At 42.6% G+C, this 21,909-nt stretch overlaps 1 protein-coding gene across 2 annotated transcripts in view; it reads right to left on the reverse strand.

Moving 5' to 3' along the window:
* HHIP (hedgehog interacting protein) overlaps positions 1-21,909 on the reverse strand; it is a 234,793-nt gene that overhangs the window by 48,047 nt on the left and 164,837 nt on the right. For both annotated transcript variants that reach the window (XM_086962253.1, XM_086962252.1), the window contains exons 8-10: positions 16,470-16,591; positions 15,438-15,561; positions 2,127-2,257 (exon numbers count right to left, since the gene is read on the reverse strand). In XM_086962253.1, coding sequence (XP_086818379.1) covers positions 2,127-2,257; positions 15,438-15,561; positions 16,470-16,591 — 377 coding nt within the window. The remainder of the gene's footprint in view (positions 1-2,126; positions 2,258-15,437; positions 15,562-16,469; positions 16,592-21,909) is intronic.

Raw genomic sequence — 21,909 nt, forward strand, 5'->3', positions numbered from 1 at the left:
AATTCCAGGTCTAACAACATCTATAAGATTTGTTTTCTATACAAACCTCTTCACCCCTTGATATAAAAAATAACCAGTCAACAAACTTAAAGTCTCTGATGGAAATAGACTTTTCAAAGGTAAAATATTCCTATGCCCTACGAAATTCCCTGAAAAAAATGGATGCTGAAACAATGCTTCCTTGGAAATGTATCGAGGATGTTGAATGTCCAATTCCCCCTAAGCTCCCTTCTTAAATATCTTCCAGGGGTCATACTAAATGCCCCCCGAACCAAAATATAAAATAATCTACTCCTCTATAAACCCTGTAAGAACCAGGAGAACCATATGACAACAATCAGTTCCACTGCTTTGTCACAAGGCATAAATAACTAAATAAAATACTATGTCGAACTATTAACCAGGGCCCAACCACCGGGTGCCCCTTATGTAAGGTCCAGTCTTTCTGTATCAGGCAGATGCACATTTTAAAACGAATATCTTACTATTTATGCTAAAGAATGCATTTGCCTACATTATGTCGGCACTCAGGCAACCTTGTTATGTGGATCTAGGTCACACTATAAAATATAACAAAAGAAAAGAAATACATAAACTACAGGGAAAATTTGTATCAAGTGAATTGAATACAAAGTATCAATTGGCCAACTAAAGTATATGCTACTGAGCTGACATCTAGAGGGTAATAATTATAGCAACCTTATGCTGTGGGTCACACAGTTTCTCTACATAGTTTAGAAAAATGTTTTTGAAGAATCACAGGTGCTGCTGTTGCGTGGACGGTATGACTAAGCATCGCGAGAGGAAATGGGAGTCCATTGGATGTGCTAGTAAATGAGGCAATCCAAAGAGAGATGGAGGTCTTTGGAGCAGGCATGGTATGTATGTTTTATTTTTAATGAGTAACATACAGCAATCATCAGTGTACATCACTAGACTAAGGGATGCAAAGCCTAAGAGCACACTTGGCATTCATGCTATGCAGTTATGCTTTGATATGTAGGATGAACGGTCCACCAACATGAGACCAAGGTGTTGTTTCACCTGTATATAATCTTTTTGAAATAAGCGAGACTGAGATATTTCCTGGTCTGTGTGGACTGATTGAATTACATTAGAATGAAAATGTGATGTCCACTTTGTTGTTAAGAATAAACAAATATGTCTATGGTGAGTAGACAACATGGAGTTTATGTAAACAACAAACTGGAGCAATTACCTTCTAAAGTGTAAAAATCAAATAATAAGTCATTACCTCATTTAGCGGTGTGGCCCTGGACAGAATACTTTGATCTCAATGAAGTTGTGAATCCCTCTCACAAATAAACAAATGGAGTATATTAAAATAACTCTTACCATGTCCATAATTTTTTGTAAACTTTGAATGGTGGGCACAAAGTATAGGAAATGGAGGGAAAGGACAAATCATTGACAATAGAGTTACTAAGAGGATAGAACTAGGACCATTTCCTCTGGTCTTGGAATCTAATGGGGAGCTTACAGGATTTTCAGCAGTTTGAAGGGTAGCACATTCAGATTCTCCAAAGAGACTGTAGTTTATTAACATTAATCCATTTGGTGTCAGGAATTTTTAATGATTAGTCGTTACTCAAATTGCAAGGGAGACCTATTGTCTTTGCCAATGCTTGCACTTATTTTAGATGTTGCTACCATTTTACTTCTCAATATTTCTTCTATACCGTCCAAACAACTTTTCATTTTCTGTGGGCTGTCTAGCCTCCTATGCCTTTCTCATTCACTTGCTTCCTGGGCACTTTACATTAAATTTACAGTTTTAAGTAATTTACGTGGCTTGTGTCATCCCTTATGTATTTGGTTGGTCTGTACCCAGCTTTGCAAACTATTTAAGTGCTCATCTTTAAGATTGGACACTTAAGAGTAAACAATAATTGCTCCATGTACAAGAAGCCAAAAGATCATATGCCTTCTTGTCCACGTAATTTTAGTGTTGCTAACTTTTCCATCATGAGCTGGAAATTTGAAAGAGCAATGAACAAAGAACAGCTCAGAAATCTGTATGTTGCAGTAGATGCACTATGAACCACATGCGGTACATTATTATATAAAGCAAATGTTATATTAATGGCAAATGGTTTGTGATATACCTAATTCATCTTCGCCAAATCCCAATACGTGACCTGAGAAGAAGCCTCTGCACGAACCACTACTTCCGAGAGTTAGCGGTTTCTCTTGCCATACTTTTGTCACCGGATGTTGATTAAATGTGAAAAAATACCTGTCGTCAAAAAATATGAAAATTAATTATTACTAGCTTGATATAGGAGAAAAAACAGGCAAGGGGAGAACATTTTCTTGTGGAAGTAACATATTCAACAAATATTTCTAAGTTATCATCGGATTCAAAGGTAGCATGCACATGTGAACCTTCTGATACCAATACATCCCATTTTTCATCAAGTCTCATATGCATTGAATGGTTAGTAGCACGATGGCTCGGGCATGGAGATGCACCATGATCCTATTGCTGCATCTGCCACATGAAACAAACTTCTGCCCTTTTTGGTGCCACTGACTATATTTAGATGATTAAAGTTCACCTTTTTCCCGTCAGCCCGTGACTACAGGCACCGCCTCCCGTCAGGATCCATGTTACGCTAAATTACCGTAACTAAAGTAGGTTTTATCCACTAGTATGTACATATAGTGTAACCACGTAACCCAGAACATCCAGGGGGTGTTTTTTAGCCCGGAGTCTCAGTTTTCTGCTTGGCTTCATGATCGCATGTAGAACTCAACGATGAAAAGCTCACAGTTACCTGAACTCATATGTGATTAGTTTGAGCATAAAGAACCCCAAAGCTTGTGGTAATCTTTACATAGCTATTTGAATGCTTGCAGTTAGAAATAATGCGATGTGACATTCATTAACACAAAACCCCTTCCATTGGGGGCCATGAATAGTATGAGTGCTCAGATTACACTAAAGGACAGCATTCACAGCATGCACGATCACCAGACCTTTATACAAATGGCACTGTTTTATGGGAGCAGGACAAATCACAAGCTATACCAAAATCTGCAACCACCATCAAGTGTCCAATGCAAGTCATGGTTACATGTATGTTTTGTCTCCTTTTCTCTTGCAGAAATTCGGTTGTAGGTGGAAATCGTAAGTTCCGAAGCCACTTTGCACTTATGCACACTTTAGGGTGTATGTGTACATGATACCTGCTCAGTGTCCATTCAGGACAAAGGAAACAAGGAGACCCTATTCACTGGGAGCCGGGGTATGAAGGCTATTTGAGAAAACAATGGCTCCTGTGGAATGGTAAGGAATATTTCTAATAGAATTATGCACAATGGCTAGGCAAAGGGTTGGAGGGATGTCAGAAAGAAAGCTAACTGCACACATGCAAGGTTTAGTCAATTAGTGGAATTATTTGTAAATAAATCAAGTAAATAACACAATACACACATGAGTGTTTAGGTAGACAAATATGTTTGTACAAAGGCTAAACATTAGACAATGGTGTCTGGTGTCCCAGTGAAAGTACAATTGAACCTAAGCTAAAAAGTGACATTAAAAGTGACATATGAGTAAGGTTTCAATTTTAGAACATTTCAGCAACCATGGAAATTATAATCATGTGAGCCTCAATTCTTTAAACAATCAAAAAAGGCTGATTTTTGGTTCGTCTCTTTAAACTGCCGACGGCGTTTCAACCCAGGTGGGATATTGGGTCTCTTCAGTACCTGGCAGCGGAGGGACACCTGAAGGGGGGCCTATCCTTCCTGGTGATGAGACGCAGTGGCACCGTAAAAATAGTTTAAATAAAGAAACTCAAAGGGGACCCGGCCGGGGGAGCGCGGGGTCGCTTGAAGGTGGTGATGATAATGAATCAGCTGAAGATTCTGTGTATTCAATTGAGGCAGTATGCGCTGGTTGCGTGCTGATAAAACCTTTTTGCTCCGCCGGTGACCTTGGAACAGAGGAGCGTCCTTCTCTCTGATGGTACGATGACCCCACGACATATTTGTCTACCTAAACACTCATGTATGTATTGTGTTATTTACTTGATTTCGATATAAATAATTTCACTAATTGACTAAACCTTGCATGTGTGCAGTTAGCTTTCTTTCTGACATCCCTCCAACCCTTTGCATAGCCATTGTGCGTAATTATATTAGAAACATTCCTTACCATTCCACAGGAGCCATTGCGTTCTCATTTAACAGGGTCCATTCAGGGCCAAGTACCACTGGTCCTGAAGAAAGCCAATTGACACTAGATTGTTTGGCAGAAACTTGTAGACCACTTCACTTCCTTGGGATGTGTGAAATCATTTTTCCTCTTTCATGTATGCTATTGATTTCAACCCTGCCCTCGGGACTCTTTAATAAAATATTCTCCTGCTAGTGTCCGACATCCAACATGGTTTTATACCAGCTAGAAACACTACAGCCCAAGTCCACGTGGTCATTGGTGCATTCAACTATGCGGAGAAAGAGGGGGTGGGTCTGGGGATGATCCTTTTAAATCCCGAAAAGGCCTTTGATAAAGTAGGTTGGGAATTTTTATGGGCTACACTAAGTGCATTTGGCCTTGGCGATAAGTTTAGGCAGTGGGTGTGTGCTCTATATTATAAACCTACAGCTAAGATTTCATACTTTGGTTCATATTCGAACCCATTTGACATTTCTTGTGGGACAAGGCAGGGGTGCCCTTTCTCCCCGTTATTATTTGCCCTCTACATCGAGCCGTTTATATGTGCTTTAAAAACTAATATGCAGATTAAACCATTAAGGACCACCTTTAATGAGCTGAAGGTAACAGCATACGCTGATGATTTGGCAATTTTTTCCACTAACCCTGGAGAAGCTGTCCCAGTTATTGAGAGAGCTGCAACCAAATTTGGATTAGTATCAGGGTATAAAATAAATATTAGTAAAACCCAAGTCCTTATTATTTTAAATCTAGCCGTCTAATTCCGGGGAGATGTTCAACAGCTACATATTTGGGGGTTAAGATCTCTGCCAAAGTGGACCAAATAATATCCTTAAATTACACTCCTTTATTTGAGGAAACTATGGCAATTCTAAAACAAGCATTTGCAATGCAATAGGTCTCGCATTAGGAAAGTTTGAGCTATTGGTATTGTAAATGACACATTTTTTATTTATGTGTTGTTTTTGAAAATAGCGAAATTAATAGCTTTGCCATTTACAATGTCAATAGTTTTAACTTTCGTAAATGTGACACCTATAGCATTTGTAATGCAATATGTGTTGCATTTATGTGACTTAGATGTATTGATATTACAAATAACAATGGCTTTTATTTTTTTGTAATACTTAATACTTAAATAAAAGCTGTTGTAATTTATAATGGCAATAGCTTAAACTTTTGTAAATAACTTTTGTGAAGATTATGTTCACTGTATTTTATTGTGACGAAAATACAAGAACAGAAGTGAAATATTAACATCAATCAATCAATCAATCAATCAGAGTACTTGTAAAGTGCGCTACTTACCCGTGAGGGTCTCAAGGCGCGGAGGAGGGAGGGGGTGCCGCTACTGCTCGAAGAGCCAGTCTTGAGGAGTCTTCTGAAGGCGAGTAGGTCTTGGGTCTGCCGTAGGTGGGTAGGGAGGGTGTTCCAGGTCTTGGAAGCGAGGTAGGAGAAGGATCTGCCGTCGGAGGTTGTTCGTTGGATGCGGGGGACAGCGGCGAGGGCGAGGCTGGCGGAGCGGAGCTGGCGGGTGGGGGTGTAGAAGCTGAATCTGCTGTTCAGGTAAGCTGGTCCGGCGTTGTGGAGTGCTTTGTGTGCGTGGGTGAGGAGCTTGCAGGTGATCCTCTTGTCGACAGGGAGCCAGTGTAGGTCTCGCAGGTGGGGGGTGATGTGGCTGCGGCGGGGGACATTGACGATCAGTCGGCTGGAGGCGTTTTGGATGCGTTGTAGTCGTCGTAGGTGTTTGGCTGGGATTCCTGCGTAGAGTGCTTTGCCGTAGTCCAGTCTGCTGCTGACGAGGGCCTGTGTCACCAGTCTTCTTGTTTCGGTCGGGATCCACTTGTAGATCCTACGGAGGGTATTGTAGCAGGAGGAGGAGACAGTGTTGACCTGTTTAGACATGGAGAGGGAGGAGTCGAGTATGAATCCTAGGTTACGTGCATGGTCAGTGGGTGTCGGTGCTGTTCCCAGTGTGGTCGGCCACCAGGAGTCGTTCCAGGCTGAGGGGGTGGGTCCGAGGATGAGTACCTCCGTCTTGTCTGAGTTCAGCTTCAGACGGCTGTTCTTCATCCAGTCGGCGACGGCCTTCATTCTCTCGTGGAGGTTGGTTTTGGCGGTGTGCGGGTCCTTGGTGAGGGAGAGGATGAGCTGGGTGTTGTTGGCGTAGGAGATGATGTTGAGGTCGTGTTGGCAGGCCACTTGTGCGAGGGGGGCCATGTAGACATTGAACAGCGTCGGGCTGAGGGAGGAGCCCTGGGGGATGCCACAGATGATGTTGGTGACCTCGGATCGGAAGGCGGGAGGCGGACGCTCTGGGTTCTGCCGGAGAGGAAGGACGTGGTCCAGTCAAGGGCCTTCTCTTGGATTCCGGCTTCTAGGAGGCGTGTCTTTGGAGTGCGATGGCAGACCGTGTCAAAGGCAGCTGACAGGTCCAGGAGGATGAGGGCTGATGTTTCGCCATTGTCTAGTTGGTGCCTGATGTCGTCTGTGGCAGCGATGTGGGCTGTCTCGCTGCTGTGGTTTCATCTGAACCCGGACTGGGACGGGTCCAAGATGTTGTTGTCTTCCAGGTGGCGGGCCAGTTGCATGTTGACGATTTTCTCGATGACCTTCGCCGGGAACGGGAGCAGAGAGATGGGCCGGAACTTCTTGAGGTCCTTGGGGTCCGCCTTGGGCTTCATGAGGAGGGCGTTGATTTTGGCGTGTTTCCAGCTTTCCGGGATTGTCGCTGTTTTCGAAGGAGATGTTGATGACCTTCCGTAGTTGGGGTTCGATGGCAGCATCTGCTTTGTTGAATACGTGGTGTGGGCATGGGTCTGATGGAGATCCTGAGTGGATGAAGTTCATGACCTTGCTTGTCTCGTCGTTGACCTTGGACCAGGAGGTCAGGCGGTTGGCGCTGGTGGTGTTAACAGGGGAGGTGGGGTCTGGCGTAGTCGGGCGGTCATGGTGTTGAAGCTGTCATGGATGTCAGCGATCTTGCAGTGGAAGAAGATGGCTAGTGAGTTGCACAGTTCTTGTGAGGGCGGTATGTCGTTGGCGTTGGCGCTGGGGTTGGAGAGTTCCTTTACTATGCTGAAGAGCTCTTTGCTGTTGTGTGCGTTGTTATCCAGGCGGTCTTTGAAGGAGGATCACTTGGCTATTCTGATGAGGTGGTGATGTCTGCGAGTGGCGTCCTTGTGGGCTGCGTGGTTGTCCGGAGTGCGTTCGTGGAGCCATATCTTCTCCAGTTTCCGGGAGGCGCGTTTGGAAGTCTGCAGCTCGTCGGTGAACCTGGTGGCTCTCTTGCTCTTGCATCTTTTTGTGACATTTGTAATAAAGCTTGAAACATTGAGAGAACATATTTGAACCAGTTGTTGTTGAATGGTTGCACAGATTGATGCTGTGGTGGCGCTGAGTGATATTGTGGTGGCGACGAGTGATTCTGTGGCATTCAGTGATGCTGTGGTACCGCATAGTGATGTTGTGGTGCCCCTGAGTGATGCTGTGGTGGTGCTGAGTGATGATGTGGTGATCCGATAGATAGATAGAGTGTGTGCGATAGATAGATAGAGTGAGGGCTATAGATAGATAGAGGGAGGGCGATAGATAGATAGAGGGAGGGCGATAGATAGAAGTGAGGGCGATAGATAGATAGAGTGAGGCCGAAAGATAGATAGCGTGAGGGCGATAGATAGATAGAGTGAGGTGGCCTCAGGGTGGACATGGTGGTGGCTGTGGTGGTGGATGTGGTGGTGGTGGATGTGGTGGTGGTGGACGTGGTGGACGTGGTAGTGGTGGACATGGTGGTGGTGGACATGGTGGTTGTGGATGTAGTGGTGGCGGACATAGTGGTGGTGGTGGTTGTGGAGGTGGTTGTGGGTGTGGTGGTGGATGGTGTGGTGTTGGTGGTGGACATGGTGGTGTGGACGTGATGGTGGTGGACGCGGTGGTGGTGGACGTGGTGCTGGTGGACGTGGTGGTCGTGGACGTGGTGGATGTTGTGGTGGTGGACGTGGTGGTGGTTCTTTAAGTGGTGGTGGATGTAGTGGTGGATGTGGTGGTGGACTTGGTGGTGGACGTGGTTATGGACAGGGTGGTTGTAGTGGATGTGGTGGTGGTGGAGGTAGACGTGGTGGTGGACGTGGTAGTGGCCTTGTGGTGGTGGTGGACATCGTGGTGGTGGACAATGTTCCCTCTAATTTTTCTCCTCTGTGTGCGGCAGAGGAGGGTCTCTGTGCACTGCAACCATGGCTATGTGTGCCAGGTACCAAACCGCGCGAGTCTGCGGTGCCAAATGCCACTTGTTTTTGGTGCCCTTCTGCCCTCTGTCCCACTCGTTTTTTGTGCCCTTCTGCCCTCTGTCCCACTCGTTTTTGGTGGCCTTCTGCCCTCTGTCCCACTCCTTTTTGGTGCCATTCTGCCATCTGTCCCACTCGTTTTTGGTGCCCTTTTGCCCTCTGTCCCACTCGTCTTTTTGCCTTTCTGCCCTCTGTCCCACTCGTTATTTGTGCCTTTCTGCTCTCTGTCCCACTCGTTTTTGGTGCCATTCTGCCCTCTGTCCCACTCGTTTTTGGTCCCCTTTTGCCCTCTGTCCCACTCGATTTTTTGCCTTTCTGCCCTCTGTCCCACTCGTTTTTGGTGCCCTTCTGCCCTCTGTCCCACTTGTTTTCGGTGCCACTTGTTTTGGTGCCCTTCTGCCCTCTGTCCCACTTGTTTTCGGTGCCCTTCTGCCCTATGTCCCACTCATTTTTGGTGCCCTTCTGCCCTCTGTCCCACTCGTTTTTGGTGCCATTCTGCCATCTGTCCCACTCGTTTTTGGTGCCCTTTTGCCCTCTGTCCCGCTCGTTTTTTTTGCCTTTCTGCCCTCTGTTCCACTCGTTATTTGTGCCTTTCTGCTCTCTGTCCCACTCGTTTTTGGTGCCATTCTGCCCTCTTTCCCACTCGTTTTTGGTGACCTTTTGCCCTCTGTCCCACTCGTTTTTTTGCCTTTCTGCCCTCTGTCCCACTCGTTTTGGTGCCCTTCTGCCCTCTGTCCCACTCATTTTTGGTGCCCTTCTGCCCTCTGTCCCACTCGTTGCTTGTGCCTTTCTGCACTCTGTCCCACTCGTTTTTCGTGCCATTCTGCCATCTGTCCCACTCGTTTTTGGTGCCCTTGTGCCCTCTGTCCCGCTCGTTTTTTTGCCTATCTGCCCTCTGTCCCACTCGTTTTTGGTGCCCTTCTGCCCTCTGTCCCACTCGTTTTGTCCCCTTCTGTCCTACGTTCCACTCGTTTTTCCCTTGTTTTTGGTGCCCTTCTGCCCTCTGTCCCACTCGTTTTTGGTGCCCTTCTGCCCTTTGTCCCACTCGTTTTGTCCCTTTCCTTTCTGTGTTCCACTCGCTTTTCCCTTGTTTTTGGTGCCCTTCTGCCCTCTGTCCTACTCATTTTTGGTGCCCTTCTGCCCTCTGTCCCACTCGTTTTTGGTGCCCTTCTGCCCTCTGTCCCACTTGTTTTGTCCCTTTCTGTCCTGTGTTCCACTCGTTTTTTCCCCTTGTTTTTGGTGCCCTTCTGCCTTCTGTCCACTCATTTTGGTGCCCTTCTGCCATCTGTCCCACTTCCTTTTTTTGAGGAAGGAAAATTATAGATGGAGAGAAAGGGAGACTGACAGAGACTAAGATACAGAGAAGAGGGAGAAAATGAGGTGAGTGGAGAACAGGAAGGATGAAAGAAGAAAAAAAGGAGTGAAGAATGAAACAAGAGAGGTAAACAGAAAAAAGTTTATTTTAAAACGCTGCAATCGCTGCAATACATTTGAGAGAAAGTTTATTTAGGAACTCTGCAAATAGATTTGAGAAAACATTTAATTTAAAATGTTGCAATGCCTGTGAAAGTTTATTTAAGAACGCTGCAATACATTTGAGCGAACGTTTTTTGAAGAAAGCTGCAATGCATTTAGGAGAACGTTTATTTAAAAACACTGCAGTACCTTTGAAGAAAGGTGCAATGCATTTAGGAGAATGTTTACTTAACAAGCTCTCTGCATTGCTGTGGCGGGGCGGGGGAGCGCATTCCTTTGAAGTCTGATGCGGGGCAGGGGAGCGGATTCCTTTGAAGTCTGATGCCAAGGCTCAGACAAATGATGTGCGATGTGGCTGGTGTTGTGTACACGCCTGGCTCACATGCACTGTAACTAATCCGCAGTTTGGGTAGACTTTTGAAAGCCTTACTATAATCTCGCCAAACAAGCATTGCTAAAGCAATGCTGTAAGCGAGACCTAAACATGGATCAAACTTCCTACATGGCTTCTGGGCAGATTCAATCTAATAAAGATGAACATACTTCCAATTTTTTAAAATTTGTTTAGATCTACCCCTTTACGTCTTTCTAACATTTGTTTAAAAAAATTAGATGGTGTGCTGAGTAGTTTTATTTGGGGCTTCAAGAAGGCTCGACGCGCCATTGATCTGCTTAACCCCTCCCATGCTCATGACGAGCTGAGCTCGTCATGAGCCACGGTGCTCCGGTGCTCATGACGAGCTGAGCTCGTCATGGCCCGTAGACGCTCACACGCTGGGCTAATTCCCCTGCTGTGCTGAGCATTCCATTAAACGGGCGTGGTCGTGACGAGCTCAGCTCATCATGAGCACCGGAGCATCGTGGCTCATGACGAGCTCAGCTCGTCATGAGCATCGAGGCGCTGTGCGTGCCCCCCTCCCCACCCCGCCCCCCAGCACAGCAGGGGAATAACCCCAGCAGGCAGGGGGTTAAGTCACCTTATAAACAAGGTGGCTTGGGCTTATCTGACTTCAGAACGTACTTCTGGGCAGCGTTCGCCGGGCGCTTCCGTAGCCTCCTGGGGGTTGATCAGCAAAATACTTTATATAAATTGATACTAGGGGATGATAGTTTATTTTTCTTATACCGCATTAATGACCCAAATTATTTTAAACGTGTTAAATTCAAGACAGTCAGAGATAGTGTCTTTATATGGTGGGCTATGACTGTTAGAAGCAACTTGTCGTAAATACACACTAAGCTTCCACTATGGGGTAATCCAATGTTTCCTGAAGTATTTCAAGATTATAGCTGTAGATTATGGCCTAAATATGGGATCTTATGTTTGGGGGAATTGTTAGCGGCCAAAGAATCAAATCATTTGAAGCTTTACAATCACAATATAAATTACCTTCTACCTTTCTATTTAAATATCTTCAGATAATTAATTATCTGGGGAAGAATTTAAATCCAAGTGTGATTACCAATGCTCCTATTTGGGATCTCTTATATGGGGAGAAAACTAGATCTCTCATTGGCAATTTGTACAAACAGTTGGCCAGTTTCAAGGTCGATGGTTCTGCAAAATTAGCGACACGGTGAAGCAAAGTGTTGAATACAGTCATAACATCTGTTATGATCACTCAGGCTCTGGGTGATATAAGTGACTCTGTTCACTCTGTTAGTTTACGACTACAACAATTTCGCACAGTTGGCATGCTGTATTATACAACAGAGAGGATTGCCAAATGGGCAGGAGCTAATAGTGAAAGTGTGAATACTAAGTGCCCTAAATGTGGGACTCAAGCTGCAGATCTTATTCACATGTTTATAGAATGCTCTGAGTTGCGGACCTATGGGCAGAAGATTGGTCAAGTGCTTTTTAGTAAGCTTGCCGTGGGCCCTATGCTAGCGGATGTAGAAATTATGCTAGGCTATAAAGCTGATAAACCAGCTGTTGCACGGTCTTTCTCAATAATACCGCCAACTATCTGTGATTGGTGGTCTATAATTAAAGAAACATATGGCTTTGAAACTGCTCTGGCTAAGACTAGGGGATTAGGAGCTATGGTTAAGATTGAAAACATTTGGGGTCCTATTGTCGCGATATAGATTAATTTATATAAAGAAATGTATTACTTGATTTTTGTGTATATAGGATCGATGGGTTGTAGTAAGAAGGATTACTCATGGTGTATTATAATTATTTCTGTTGAATTTTTGCTGATCAATTATACGAGATGTTGATTGTGATTATATTTATCTATTTGGATTTATTGAATGTACTTTAATGATGACAGCTACTATTACTCACTGTGATTTATGTTACGAATTTATGCAAAATAATATCCTAATGTGTTGTCAATAAAAATTGTTTAAAAAAAAAAAAAATATATATATATATATATTCACCTGCAATTTGATTTAGTATCCTGGGGGTAGTTTTAAGGTTCGCACTCACTATGTTCACCTATCCCCCCCAAAAAATCCTGCCATGCTGTAATCAGGTTTTGAAGCACACCGAGGAGCAATTGGCCCCCTAGCTGGGAACCCAATTATGAAGCATGCCACCAACTATGTTGGTGGGTGAGAGTCCTTTAAAACCTAATGGATTTTCTTTAAGAAAGACAACTTCCATGACCTAAGAGATGTTGTTTTAAAACCACATATAGCTTGAACTCGTTGTTTATCTAAAGTTCAATGCCTGCAAGATGTTCCATCAATGTATGCTGGATGTACTTTAGGTGTTGTGAGGAAACAATCATGAGGTAGGTACTACAGGTGAAGCCGAGTTCCTCTCTTGGATTTAGTGATTTCCAGAACTCTTAGGCATATGCACGGAAAGAAATCTCAAGCTTTACTAACTACTCTGGAGTCGAGACAAGCCAGGACGTTTAATTTAATAAAATGGGTTCAAACTGGAACAAAGCTAATATAGATCCATTCAGGAGGTTTACAGATACTGTTTGAAAGGATTCAGGCGGGACACTCATAGACTTAAAAGCACCTCCAAAGATAAAGTTCAGCTTCTCTAAATGAGCACTGGTCTAATAACCAAGTAGACAACTGAGACTATGAAAAATAAAGCATTTCTTTTCGGATTTAGATGTGAAAGATGTATTTGTTGCGAGTTAAGTCACAGAAATGGCTACAAAAGAGACCAAAACGCTTGCAATGCCAAGGGTACCATTGCCCTTGACATAAAAGAAGACATTCATTATTTTTTAAATAGATGCATATTACGAAACATTGTGGAAAGATGTAAATTCAGAGCAATGAGAATGCATATCCTTGGTATTAGATGTTGCCAATAACGTACCATTCGCCTTTTCAAGCTTCAAAGAGTCTGACATCTAAGAAATAACATTGGTCCAATGAACACTATTAACAGATTTTCAATAACATGCATTAAAGAAGGAGGAAATGAGATTGCCGATATCTTAGGTATGAAGATCATAGTCCACAAATGCACATAGGATTAAGCAATTGGGCTTAGTCTTTTGCGGCATCTCAGGCAAGTGATTATTTTAGAGAGGAGCTCTCAAATGTCAAATTTATATTAAATTATTTCTTTTTCAGTGCCATGGCAAGCGTAGGGATCCAAAATCCTGCATTTGTACTTGTCTGTTAGCCAGTTTACAAATGTGCCTGTTTGTTACACTGCAATAGAATTTGAAACAAAGACCAACTAGGGAAAAGAAGTAACGTTAACTAAGAAACAGAAGCTCCGGCATTCGTCAATCTTAGGGCATTATACAAACTTAAGGGGAAATATGGATAAAACATTCTGGTTGAAAAACACAAATCAACAAAAAGTAAAAATAGGCAGCAATGTGCTGAAAGGAAAATAACACTTCATGCAATCAAAATATTGCTCCACCATAATACTAGAAGATATTCTACTTTTGGATTGCCTAAGCATTCCTTATGTAGGCAATGCTATCACTAAACTAATTAAGCTCCTACCTTACAAACAAAATGAAGTTTCACAGCAGAATTGTTTTCTAGCCTGACTTCCAGATAGACATAAAGTGCCTGATTCGCAGAGCTTTTTTCAAAGAGTTGTCGTCCTGTCTTAAGTGTTAATTATTTGTGAATTTTCATGCAAGAATCACACAACATTTTCTTCGAATAGTTGTATCTTATTCGAGGTTTAAGAGTTACAAAGCAGTGTATGTTAAACAGTGCTTAATTTGAGACAATGGTTGCAAGTGGGGCCCACTGGCACTCAGTTTTTAGGGACTTAATTTTCCTCATCAGACTTTGATCCAGAGCAAAACAGTGAAAAACATAAAAGGGGGAAAGGAGGAGGAAGAGAGAGACCAAACAACTGTGACAAAGAAAGAGGCAAGGATGAAAAAGAACCTATAAGAATGACGTAAAGGGGCAGAGGGTATTTTAGTGGTGGATGAAATAGGCTTGAGGTGAAATCAAGCCAGCACATTCTTGGTATTCTTCAACCCTGACAATCAATAGCGCCAGCCTCCGGCTTCTGACCTAAACTTTGGGCCAGGCCCATATCATTTTACAAATTTAGCATTGAATGAGGGCCTGAATACGTGCACTAGCAGGTCATGTTTCAGACCTCAGGATATTACGCTCTATGGCTCAAGTTTGCTAAGAATCAACGCATCTGAATAATCCATGCAATTTCAAAGCTCTGAGTTAACTTGTGGTGCCTGCAGATTTCTCAGAGCAATTGTATAATTTGGATTCTAAAGAGCCAGTTCTTCAAGAGACAACTTTAATATAATTTAAAGCTTGTGTTGTTTTTGCAAAATTTGTTCTTGCATCATGCGTCATGAACGATCTCTAAATATGCTTAAACATTTACTGTTTTTTTTAATTTTCTTCTAGTAATCTTTCTTGCACTCAGTTGTAATAGCCTGGGCCATGCTTTCCACATCAATTGCAGAAATTATGGCAGACTGTATTGTAGTATACTTGTAGTTAATGAACAAACACATCCATTAATATTTGTCTGCATCCATACTTGTCAACAATCAAATGAAAACGTTTCCCTATGCAGCCCCTCTTAATGTGTTGATTGTGTTGTTATCCATAAGAGCTTGTACTTCTCACCGTTGTGAAACCTAATACGTGAATTTCCAATGCTTTGTCAATTTAATTCAATTACTATATCTGTATTCGAAACGCGCAAGGCAAGCTATGAACATATATTCTAAAAAGGATGCAATTAATTTTACATTGGTAAGAGAAATTACTTTATATTTTATTAATGCTGGCCGAAGAACATCAATGGTGCTCTCTGTTGTGGAAAAATTATTGATGTGTCTGCTATTAACTATGTAACACAATAAATGTAAAGTTCAGACATCAATGATGTGATATGTTTCTGCTGTCTTAAAGTTTATATATGTTATTATGCAACAGTAACATCTTAGATAGCAAGAAAGTATAGTAAGGATTTCAAAATTCAATGGATTGTTCCAATTGATTAATTGACACATGACCATTATTTTCACACCTACCCATTCCGGTCTCCAAATACATAGCTTCCATACAGCCTTTCTGACTGGCAGCCTCTATATAAAAATCCGCCAACCATGTTACTGCTGCTCTGCGGCTTGAACTCGAAGAGCGACGGTTCACTTTCTAAAAAGGAACTACCACCGCATTAGGTCAACACAATTTCACTTTAGAGTTATAAACATCAAAATAGAATAACAACGTTATGACTACTTTGTGAGTGCTATAAGAAGGACAAATTGTCCAAGCTAGGCATAATAAGGTATGGTTGCATTGTCTGGTCTGCTGTGCCAAGCTATCATTAACTTTACAAACTAAAAATGATGCATTACTGTTTGACTCACTCCATGGAACAATAGTATTGAATGGTGATCCTTTGGAGTAATCCACGCATAAAACACGAGAAAGACAACTATTTACAGAAAAAGCTTTGTTTGGGAATCAGACCCAATTTGTTTAATCTACAGTAATGTCTAGTAAGTATTGTATGATACAATATTGCATATGAAAGTGCAGTTATCTTATACACCAGGCACAGAGAAGGTAGAGGCAAAGTAGAGGCATAGAACTTACCTGGAGTATTGACTCTCTAAGTCTATTTTTAAAAACGTACAACAAAGTACCACTATAGCATATTAAAGTGATATATAAGTGTCCATGTTTCAGAGAGGAGTTTCTGCCTGCATGGAATTAATTGCAGTATTGAGCATCCAGAAAATCCAGGAGAAAGTTGCTGTGCACTGGAAAGATGTTTTGCTACTCAGACCCAGACCTCATTCACAAAGATTTTCTTATGAATAGTTCTGGCTCAGTACAGATATATGTGTCCCAAAGTCTAGTATTTCAGGAGCAACACATGCTTTGTCATGGGATAAAAGCGTTTTAATCTGGTGAGTCAACAAACATGCATTATCTCTGGAAAATGAAGAGTAAGTCAGACCTAAGCCTCGTGCAGAACACAACTACTCATGAAACATACTCTGTTAAAGAGCCCCTTGAGTCTAAAAGTGATAAACAACACTTAAAGAACTTACCATAGTCTTTGCCCCTTAATATCTGTATGATTCTTGCAGAGGACCTGTTTTTTGCATTTAGATCCGGACAAAGTATTGTCAAGTTTATATTTTCATCTCTGGGGTGGAGATCAACAGCACATCTGCATAAGAGAAAACATAGCATATGCAGTTCAGAAAATGCTTAGATTTATAGAATATTGTTTAAAAAGGGCAAATATACTATTTGTTTAATCAATTGTTCTTCAGAGACTGGGGTAAGGGATTTTAGATCTGACTTTACAGTGCATCTACTTTCAAGATTGTTGCAGGTAGATTGTTACCAATTCTTTAAAATATACATAGAAAGGGTTTGGCTCAACTAGAGAATCACCCTCTCACTTTATGTTGTTGACTATTTGGTATATCAATCCACCTTCTATAGAGTAGTTCCCTTGGAATGCACGAGGGGCTATTTTTCTCCTGAAAAGTACACTAAACTATCACACTGTTTATGACATTCAATTGTTTATCTCTAGTATGCATTCACCTCGATTTTTGCTACTTTTCCCTTAGCATTGGCAAAGCCACTAGAGCAGGCTTTAATTTGATAGCGAATACGTGCATGCAATCCATGTAAACAGCATTTGTGAATGGCTGTTATGACATACATTGGCACATTAAGCCAGACTCATTGACTTTGCCAGAGTTTCCTACAACTTACTTTGCCAGCTTGTCTGCTATTTTATTATTCTTTCACCTTATCTCATGGTGATTTGGACAAGTTCTTATTCATTACGTTCCCAAGATGTTATAATTCCTTAGCACTGTTGCCAGCGATAAGATTTTCGTAACTGATTAGCTATGCATCATCATTCCAGAGAATTAAGATGAAATGTGACCACATTTTAATAACATATTGTTTTAAAACTGTACGAAAAACTCAGGCATCTTACAACACTTTACAATACTGAATAGATTTCTGTGTCCTTTTTGCATTTTTTCTGCTAATCAGATAAAGTTTCAAAATAAACACTGGAGAGGAGGTTCATTTCTGAAATAAACGTTGTTTATATAAGCCATCTTTCTCCTCATTGACCTTAAACAAAGTACACAGTAGGATCTTAATTTACTTTCTCATTTGTAAAAGAAATAACGTTTCCCGTATATATTTTTGTTGCATAACTCATCTTTTAAAAAATGTGAGACTTTCCAGTAAAAACAAAGGTGGTTCTGGCCTGTGTTTCTACTCAGGTGGTCTTGAACAATACATTCTCTCCCGAAAACTGTTCGGTGCGTGAACTCAGTTTCATCAGGCAGATAGCTCCCCTCCGCCATAGATGCAGTGTTCATAAAAAGACGTCATTCCACTGACATAAACTATCAACATGCTGCATTAGATTACATTACACTGCTCTGGGGCCTCATTATGAATATATGCACTGTATAAACACAGTGCTCAACCATGGTAACTATCAGTTTTATGTTGAGACACACATCAAAATAATGTTCCCTTTGTCTGACTGAAACTGTACAATACTGTATGTGAGGCCTTAAAATCTGAGTGATAATCGATATAGTAATGCATTCCAATTATGACCCGAGGCCAATTCCTAGACAGCCCAGTAAAAATGTCAGAAAATTGCTTCCATAGGATTACAACTATATTTGACCAAATTTTTTTTCTGAGTACTCCTGAATATCTGAAGTAGTCATAGATTTCCTCGAGTACTAACATTTGCGAATTCGCAATTAAGGAATAATTTCCCATTCATTCCTATGGGCCAGGAGGCCCATAGGAATGATTGTGAAATAATTCTCAATTTGCGATTCAAAATTTGCTAATCGCAAATTGAGAATAATTTCAAGGATGCAGGGGTGTCTCAAGGACACCCTGCTGCACCCCTGAAATTGACATGTTTGCGCATATTGCGCACATATATGCCCTATGGGCATGTATGTGCGTCACATGCCACCTTCACAAATGCCAAATTGTGCATTTTTAAAAGAATTTGCAAATTACCACCAACTACAAGTTGGTGGTAATTTGCGATTTCTTAACCTAAATTCGTAATTCCAAAATGCAACATACATAGCATTTGAGGAATCGCAATATTGCAATTCCTTAAATGCTTAAGCAAAATAAGGAATCGCAAATTTTTGCGATTCCTTATTTTGTGAATTTTTGTTACATGCCAAAACATGCAAAAAGACCGTTTGCGATTCGCAAACGCCGGAATTCTGAGAATTCCCGCCTTTGCGAATCGCAAACGGCTTGAAACATCTAGCCCATTGTCACCATTTGTAGCGCTGTGTCATGAACATCGGATTTCTCAAGAGAAGCCAAGGGGTGGCAATTCAAATGTGGTACAAAACAATAACACTGTAGCTGTTTTGGTTCTCATGAATATTTTCTGTGGATTTCCTCATCCTAGTACATGTCTAAAACTACTCCAAAATGTTAGAATTAAACATGATGTGCAAAATATCCTTTAATGCCTCTGTTTTACCGATGATGCAGCCAAATTAATTTCCCACAGTGAAAAAAATATTTGCCTATGGAGAAAAAAAAGAAAAAAACAAGATTTTTGACACTGGTGATGCATGATTACTTGAGCTCATTGACTTATCTGCACCCATAGATACAGTCAATCTCTAAATTTTCATCAGTACTTCTAATGTGTGTGCGATCATTAATGGTGTAGTCCTTAATTGGATCGCTTCACTGCTGAATAATCGTTCTCAGCACATCAAATCAGCAATTTCTTTCCAACCCAGTTAGCTAACTGCAAGGTGAACCTCATGATAACACGGTTATGGCGAATCATTACCTTGAACTTCTTGGGATCATCTTCAAGCACACCGAAAACCTGTGTTTTCTTAAATAAGATCTCTTCAACTGATATCAACTCAATCTTGGTTCCACTTCGTACACATAATTCAAAACGTAGGGGTCAATTACGATATGGCCTGGAAAGGCTCCGACCTGTGATTGGAGCCTTTAGGGCCGCATCATAATGGCCGGTCAGTTTACTTTCCGACCACCTCATTATGTTAGAGGCGGTCGCAAAGTAAACCGGCTGGTCATTTCGACTGGCTTCCGACTGGCTCGGAGAGCCCGTCTGCCAGTCAGAAGCTGGCGGGTGGGTCTTTCCACCCTTGAGATTATGATCACGGTTTCTGACATGGTTTCCATGACGTCTGTTCGAGATGGAAACCATGTTGGAAAGCATGTTTGGGGGACCCCAGCAGGTCTTCCTTTGGTGCACAGCCTCCACTTGGAGGCCGAAGGGTCACCTGTGGTGCCATCCTGTTAATCCCTGCACCCTGCCACGGGGTAAGGGATGAACTGCACCTTCCTTTCCTCAATGGGAGCTTGTGTTATGGTTGTTTTACGACCGTATCATGAGCTCCCATTAAGGAAAGGGACCATGAAATCAGTTGTCCGGGACCGCCGATCCTCCCAAGGCTTTGGAGGTCGCTGGACTACAGGACGGGTCATCTTTTGGCATAGGTTCTGCGAGGGCTGCAGATAGGCCGGTAGGGCTGGGGCCAAGTCAGTTGGAGTCTGCAGTCTACTCTGCTGGAGCAACGCTGCAGTGTCCGGATTTTCTTGGGTCATCAGGACTCTGATTTCAGGGTCTCGGGGTGCCACCTAAATACTAGATTTAGGGGAGTTACAGGGGAGTGACTGGTAGGGATCAATAGGTCTCTTACCTGTGGGTGGCTACACCCACTATTATGCCACTCTCCTCTGGGAGGGGGGCATAGCCCTTGCCCTGATTGGATAAGTCCCATCATGTTCAAGATGTTGGACATTCAAAAATGTGCTAGCAGCAGAGGATGGGGTCACATTACAAAGGCGGCAAGGCCTTTGAAGCTTTCCTCTTGTGCACTGTGCTCATCCTGGAGGAGAAGGTGTGACACCTCTGCCCAGGATGGGCTTTGTTTCTGGCCTCAGAGAGCAGTGACTCTCAGCTCAGGCGTCCAGAAACACGTCTGGTAGTGGCAGACTGCCTAAAGCCAGTCAGACAGCACGCCAGGGTTGGTAGATTTTCAGGGGTCACCGCTGAGGTGCCCTCTGGGTACGTCTTTCAAGAAATCCAACACTGGCATCAGTGTGGGTTTATTGAAAGGAGTTGTTTGATACCACACACTCCTGGGTTCAGTGAAGCCCTTATGGTTCTGGGGAATTCAAGTTGTCGAGTATCCAACCCATGTACTCTCTATGGCTTAATTAGCACTTACAATATTAAGAATAGACTTAAATATTGTAGGGGCATATCTACTCATGCAGATATACCCACACCTGAGATATAGTGCACCCTGCCACAGGTCTCTTAAGGCATGCTTGAGGGGGGACTTATCTATACCTTAAGCAGTGCTGCTTGGCATGGCACACAGGCAGTGTGCCATGTTGACCTTGCCATTTTTCGCTGCACCAAGGCATGCAGGCTGCAGTAGGAGTTAGCGTGGCCTTGGTGAGGGGTCCAGAGGGGACACTCCTCAGTCCCAATGCCCTAGGTACCAGGGGTACCATCTACTAGGGACTCACAGGGGGGCTAAAGTGGTGATATTCGTGGAATCGTTTTTAGGGAAAGAACACTGGTACTGGGAACCTGGACAGCATGGACCCAGTACTCTACAGTCAAAGTTGCATCAAAAGCCAGGCAAAATGTGGGGGAGTACTGCAACAGAAGCTCACTTTCCACAGCTGTGCTTTACAACATGGAGCAAAAAAGGCTCAGATCACCCCATCCTACTGACTTTCCAATGGCTTCCCATTAAAACCAGATTCAGTTATAAAACTGCTTGCAGTAACCAAGTAATCATATCTACAGGCACCACCCTAATCTGACCAAAAAGTGGAAACTCTCTAGCGGTCAGCAATCACTCTGTAGCAGTGAATGGCTAGAAGTGGAAACCCTGCTTTTATAAAACAAAACTGAGTCTCTCCTTGGTTATGCTACCAAGATTTTAAACTCTCTCACTCCTCTTCGCACCACGCCTTAACATGCTACATCCAGAGAGTAACACAAATAAATACAGGGAATACATAAATGTTCAACATTGTAAGAGGGAAGGGGAGATGGGGCACCATTGTATAGGGTATACCAATGGTCCTTATTCACTGGAGTTTGCTCCTTTCCCTGTCACTACTCTGCACTTTCCTTGGTAATAGCATGTGTAGTAGTTTTTGCACTGTTAAGTGTGGTTCAAGCTTCTGCATGCTAATTGAGAAAAATACATATGGTGTTCTGGTTGGGAATTAACTTTAATAAGAATATCACTTTTCTAATTTAAAACTGTATGCATTGTTTTTTGCTGACTAAGAAGACGTCAGAAATAACTGAAGCCTGTTCAAATTGCACTACATGATCTAGTTGTAAACAATGTTAAGACATTTTGCTGGAATATCAGGAATAAAATGTTTACGGTTGCAAGAGAGGAGAGGTGTGGAAGCTATAATTTGGTCTCTAAA

Source organism: Lissotriton vulgaris, chromosome 3_1 (assembly GCF_964263255.1).
Source record: "Lissotriton vulgaris chromosome 3_1, aLisVul1.2, whole genome shotgun sequence".
Classification (NCBI taxonomy): Eukaryota; Metazoa; Chordata; class Amphibia; order Caudata; family Salamandridae; genus Lissotriton; species Lissotriton vulgaris.